Here is a 6000-nt window from a genome sequence, read left to right as displayed (position 1 = left end):
GAGAAGAGGGAGGAGTGAGAAGAGGGAGGAGTGAGAAGAGGGAGGAGAATGATAATGGCGGATGAATAAGAGGATGATAATTGCGGAGTAAGGAGAGGATGCTGACGTCTCCTTCCCTACTGACTTTAGCATGAATTACCCTTGGTGATAGATGAACTCGATTGTGATAAAACATACGGCCCAGATAATTTCCAGAATTACAGTGATGAGAAGCCCACCTCTGACACATCACATGGCCAATGCATAGTCACAGAAAGTACGGTGAGAATGTTTGCAGCATAGCTTCGCTGGCAGATTTGCAATTTTCCCCCTCACGTTGCCACCACCATCGCCTCACCTTGGAATGACTCCTTGCGCTTTTCGCGGTATGGTACTTCTCGACATATGATACAAAATTCATTTTTTATTGACATTCACAAAAAAAGGCAACATTACTACATCAATGTCTGTTTGACAAATTATTTCTCATTCCTCTTTGTTGATCGAAGGAGGTATCTTGCAATGCTTCGATCAAATCTACTTCATGTTCGTGACCCCGATGATTTTTCGTTCCTAATTCCATCGCATCCACAACCGATTTACCCAATCCAGGTCCTGCATTGATTGAAGGATCAACTTTTCCGGCTTCCAATGCTTCAGCATATTCTTCTACACTGTGAACCAAGTTCAAGAATTTAGGATCTTTGATGAAACGTGGAACGGAATCGGTTGCCATTAATCGGAAAATGTGATCCTGAATACGTTCGTACATTCGAACCATGGTTTGCAGTTGAGATGCATGTAAAGGAGCTCTTGGCATTGCAGCAAAGACTGCTCTCCTTCTTTCTTCCAAATTTCCTGATGCATCCGATGAATTACGATGAACGTCTTTTGCACTAACTTGATTCAAACCTGCGCCACTTTTTGCATCATGAATAATCTTTGTCATATAAGTCACCAATTCGGTTCGCATATTATGTTCGACGTTAAGCTCACACGTAGAGCCAGGAGCAAGATATGTATTGTATATCACGAAAGCCATTGCGATCAAATCTTGTTGATGTTTTTCCATTGCAGACCATCCTGAACTGTCTTGATTGATTGCATGATTAGAACCTTTTCCGCCTAATTTACGAATTGCACCGCCCATGCCACCTTTTCCACCCTCTCCACGTGCTGATCCTGCTGAACCTTCTGGTCCTCGAACAGCAACGGCACTACTCGTCGTATTGAACCTCCTTTTGAAATCTTGTACGTCCAGCCAAAAGCTCAAGTTTTCTTCACAAAAGTTTTGCTTCAGGAAATCACGAAAGATTGATCGTAATGCCGGTTCTTCCAATATCTGTTTTAATCGTTTTGAGTTACTGTCACGAGAATTGAGCATAGGGAAATCATTCTCCGATCCACTGTTTTGCCTAGATCTGGAGAAATCATTTCGAAGATGATCAGATTGAGAAGATTTGTGCTTCAAGCCACCTCGCAAGCCACCTGCATCATCTGCCAAAGAACCAGTCGACGGAGATCTATATCCGCCCGAAGAGCCTGTATCTCCGATATTTTGATGTGGCTGGGAGAACGAATTGGCAGGTAAACCACGCATGCCAGGCAAAGACGTTGAACTTCTATTGCCATCCGTTCCTGTCATGGGTGAAGCACTTCCAGCACTTCTTACTGGTGCGCCATAACTATCATTGATGCTCGAAGCCCTATCTCTGCTTTGGAAACTGGACGTTTGCCCTTGTTCGACTGCATTATAGCCAGGCCATCTTGCCACGCTTCGTCCCCAATCCGTCATTCCGTAGATGACTTTGAAGTGACATCTGAATTCACCCTGAGATATTCCTCCTACTCCATCATCGCCTTGAACTTGAATCACGCCTTCGCCTTCATTCTCTTTGCGGCTGCTCTTGTCCTGTACAAGCTCCATAAACTTGAGTCGAACAAAGTGTGCTGCCATCTCCGCTGCTTCATCTCGTCCGCAAATTGTGGTAAAATCGCAAAGCCATTCAAGAGCTGAGAGAGCAGTGAATGTATGCTTGATTGTCAATGTCCCTCTTCCTCCTTTTGCCTTTTCCGATACGTCTTGTACTTCGATACCCATAGTACGATCGAGATCCGCATTATCTCCAGCTCTTTGGTTCGGTTGACGTCCTGCAAATCTTCTAAAGATCACTTCCAAGACAGCTCGATTGATCAATAATTCATCATCATGCGTCCGCCTTTCAAGGTGTAGCAACTTCATGCAAATCGGCTGGGTCGAAAATACCTGCACCAAATGTTCTCCATTGATACCGTTCTTGGTGATGAAACGTTCTAGTATATGCAATCCTTTTGGCGTGATCATGTAGATTCCTTTATCTTTGAAGACCGTACTGGCCAGATCAGCAGCATTCTCGATCAGCCTAGCATCCATGAAATGTTGACAAATACCTTTTGCCATATCACGACTCATGCTGAAGGTAGTTGTGGTTGTAGTCGTGATAACCCGAGATGGTTCTTTTGGATCCGGTGCCCGATTCGACTGGGAAAACTTGAGGGCAGATAGATTCTCTGCAGCTTCATCGGTGGTGAAGGAATTAGGATATGATTTGAATAGATGTCGATGTGTCGTTAGTTGCAGTGAAACAATCAAAGTTGCAAAAAGATCATGTGTATCCTGTAGGCAAGGAGAGTTGGTCAGAATTGTAAACATGGAAAAGTGGCCGCTTGGGATCGTCATGATTATTGAATAGTTTTAGAGTGTGGGAAAGGGAAAGAAATTGAGTATGCAATGCACGATATATAACTCCTTCAGTGATGAAATCTCAGAATCGATCTACATCACCAATCAAGGGCGCATCAAAATGGAACAGGGCGACGATCAATGGCAGTAACCAAACAATTTGCCTTTTTTCAAAGCCAAAGAGTGCCACGAATACGCCTTAATAATTTCAACGGAAGCCGCAAATTCATTTCGTTTTCTTTGGCGCTTCTTGAAAACGTAGCCCGAAAAGAAACGTTGGAGCTCCACGGGTCAAGGAAGCGAAACAATACAAAATCATCATCGTGCTCATTCCACTTACCTTTGCAAACGGACGACCTCTACGGGTAGTTTTCATCATCCTACTTGTTGTAGATTGTGTTGTACGATTGCCTTGTTCTAGTGGCATGCCTAATTGGCTTCCACTACTGCCTGGTGCAGCCATCTCTGCACTTGTATTTTGTAATGTTGATGTTGAATCAGATGCAGATTGTTTGGAGTGTTGAGGTGTATATCGTTGTGAGCTGCGATCTGTGAAAGCTTTGATGTGAAGGTGGGAAGCGCTGTTTGATTTCTGTTTGCTTCCAGAAAGAGATGCACTGGATTTCCGATTTAAATCTGGCATTGGGACAAGACGAAGAGTAGGGATGGATGGTCGAGATAAGATAGAAGTACAGTCAGTAAGCACTTCGTCACCAAGTACAAGGAAACTCCTTAAGAAGAGCGGTAAGAACGAGATCCGTTCAATTAAAGGCTGGACATCGACACTTTCAAACGTCCTAATACGTGCCAGCAGCGTTCCTGTGTTGCAAGATTGCCTGCATAAAAGCATCTCTTGTTTCGCTGCTAAATCCTTTTTGCTTTGATCTCCTCCTTTTGCTCATTCGTTGATCCTTCACGAGAGCTGTCACAAACTCTTTTCTTGCAAGAGGCCCAAGCGTTAAATTGGACCCAATTTCTGCAGGCATCAATGCAAAATAGGAGACAATCCAGCATGGTTGTACACCTTTGTTCGAGGTAGGCTTTCGAAGTGTCATTGCGTCCAGAGAGAAAAGCCTGCTCCCTTCCCCTTTGACCCATCAAATCCAATCAGCACTTTTCTCAACTGCTTACCTTTGTTTGTCTGTATATGCGATATACAGTAGCCACAAATCCTTAAAAAATTCCCTTGATAGAATAATTTTTACCCGAAAGTCTTTGTTGTTAACCTATTCTGATGAAACGATTTGGTGACCCGAATAGTGATGATGTGGTATTGAATCAGAAGATCAGTCCGAGAAGAATGTTTGGGTTTATGTTAAAACTGGAGAAGGAATAACTTGCGAAGCCGTGCGAAGTTCTACCGCGCTTGCGCACATAAGCGGGCTAAAAGTATTATAAAAATCAGATTTTAGTGTTATGTCAAGGCGTGAGGTGCATAAACTTTGTTCAATTCGGAAATGCGAGCTCAACAAAGTCAGAGCGTATGCCAAGATCACTCACGTAATTTTTAGCCTTGTTGTGATTGTCAATTGTGTTATGTGTTCAATGACTCCATGTGTATGACATCCCACCTTCCACCATTTGCCGGAGAGATGGCTGGCTTGTCACTCGACAGGCCAAACGCCACGAAAGCAAACCAGGCACCTGTCAAAAGAAGGTGAGCCGCCTTGTGTGTGTTGTTACATGCATTAATCAAACGGGTTACGCGTCATAAGCCGAAATGGAGCTTATTTTTATAGTCTCCCCTTCTTTTGCATTTGAGGCTAAAAACAAAAGCCAGACTTTTGCCCATCCTCTCTAGTTGTTCCCTTTCATGTGCCGGCGCCGGGTGCACCACCACACATAGCAAAGGCAAGAAAGATATGCACAAATTGGACGCGTTCAGACTTTGGTTAAAGTGCGTGCAGGCGGGCATCTTTGCGTCTTTAAGCTGCATGCATTTCACTCCCCCTGCCCCCCCTTCACAAAAGATGATTCACACAGGCTATCTGACCAAAGTCAACTTTGAACACGCTTATCCGATAGGCCACCTACAATTGCAAATAACTTTTTTATACCTCTTCATATTGCAATCACACGTTATAGTCATCGTGACCACCAAAGACTTTTGAAGTGACGATTAAAGGGAAAGTACAAGGAGCAATATTCAGTGGCAGATTCAAAGGGAGCGTTATCTCAAAACAAGTGCAAGGCTCGATACCTTTCTTTGCCAAAGACAACCTCCTTGAGGTGGAATTGCATTCAGCATACATTCGATCATTTCAGGAGTCCAACTTTCGGTTGTAGGACTAGTAACTCTTCTTCTCACAACGATCATCACCTGTCATTTCCTAATCGGATCACTTATCAGATGCAGTGCCTTTGAAACCTAATCCGATACTGTTTGGCTTCTGCTGGCCTTACGTGTTTCGATTGCGATTCGCTAAATTGGTGCCGATTGACATTGTATTGAGGAATGACGCTACAAATCTAACCGTTTAATCCATCATCTCATCACGTCATGTCGCCGCCCTCAACACCGCCTAGAGGTCAGACAACTCAGTCTGATCAAAGAACGCCAAAAACTTCTTCACCTTCGACAGCATGGAGTGCAGATGAATTGTCCGGAGATAGCGTACAACAAAGAAGTGGCGGCAAATTATCATCTTCACCAAATCGAGCTCATCCATCGCAAAGCACGCAAAGGCGAATCCTATCTCGATCAGAATTCAAATCAAGTTCCAATGAGAACATGCGTTATCCAGCTCTCTCGCAGAACAGAACGGGAAATGAACAGTCTTCATTCTTATCGCCAGATGACGGAATGAACGATCCTGTTATGGGTAGACGCAAAACTCATCGATCCTCCTCTACAGCAGGAATCTTTGACATCGATACGGATGATGCATTTAGTGACGCAAGCACTACCGTTGCTCAAGCATCCGGTCCAACATCAGGCTCTCCTTCACTGTTTGCACGTTTGGAAAGCATTGGTCGTCCGGAATCGTCAACCTCCGTACCAACGCAGCATGTCAAACAGCTGTTCCGCGAACGAGGCGGAATTGCACCAAATTATGTAGGATCGTCTTCAAGACATGCGTCTTCCATTAGCATGGAAGCAGGAGCAGGAAGTGGCAGCAGTAGCAGCTCGAATAGCAGCACTAGCGGTCATACAGCAGCAGCAGATCCAAACAATTCGCTAGCAGTCCCACTCAACGTTCCTCACCACGCCATCGGATCTCCAAGCCCAACTACTGCAAAGCATGGCCGAAGTTTGTTCGATACAGCTCCGTCCTTCTCCAGTCCATTAGCATATGCTC

The 6000-nt window shown here is 44.5% G+C and overlaps 1 protein-coding gene across 1 annotated transcript; it reads right to left on the bottom strand.

Moving 5' to 3' along the window:
- Positions 1-439: 439 nt before the first annotated feature.
- FA14DRAFT_124942 (regulator of G protein signaling superfamily) lies at positions 440-3077 on the bottom strand (the record flags this gene model as incomplete). Its single annotated transcript, XM_025496674.1, has 3 exons — positions 440-1385; positions 1497-2635; positions 3042-3077. 3 exons carry the CDS (start codon positions 3075-3077, stop codon positions 440-442), a joined length of 2121 nt encoding a protein of 706 aa, XP_025354757.1.
- Between the last annotated feature and the right edge of the window lie 2923 nt (positions 3078-6000).

This window comes from Meira miltonrushii (genome assembly GCF_003144205.1).
Source record: "Meira miltonrushii strain MCA 3882 unplaced genomic scaffold FA14scaffold_3, whole genome shotgun sequence".
Classification (NCBI taxonomy): Eukaryota; Fungi; Basidiomycota; class Exobasidiomycetes; order Exobasidiales; family Brachybasidiaceae; genus Meira; species Meira miltonrushii.
This window is presented reverse-complemented; position numbering and strand designations above follow the sequence as displayed.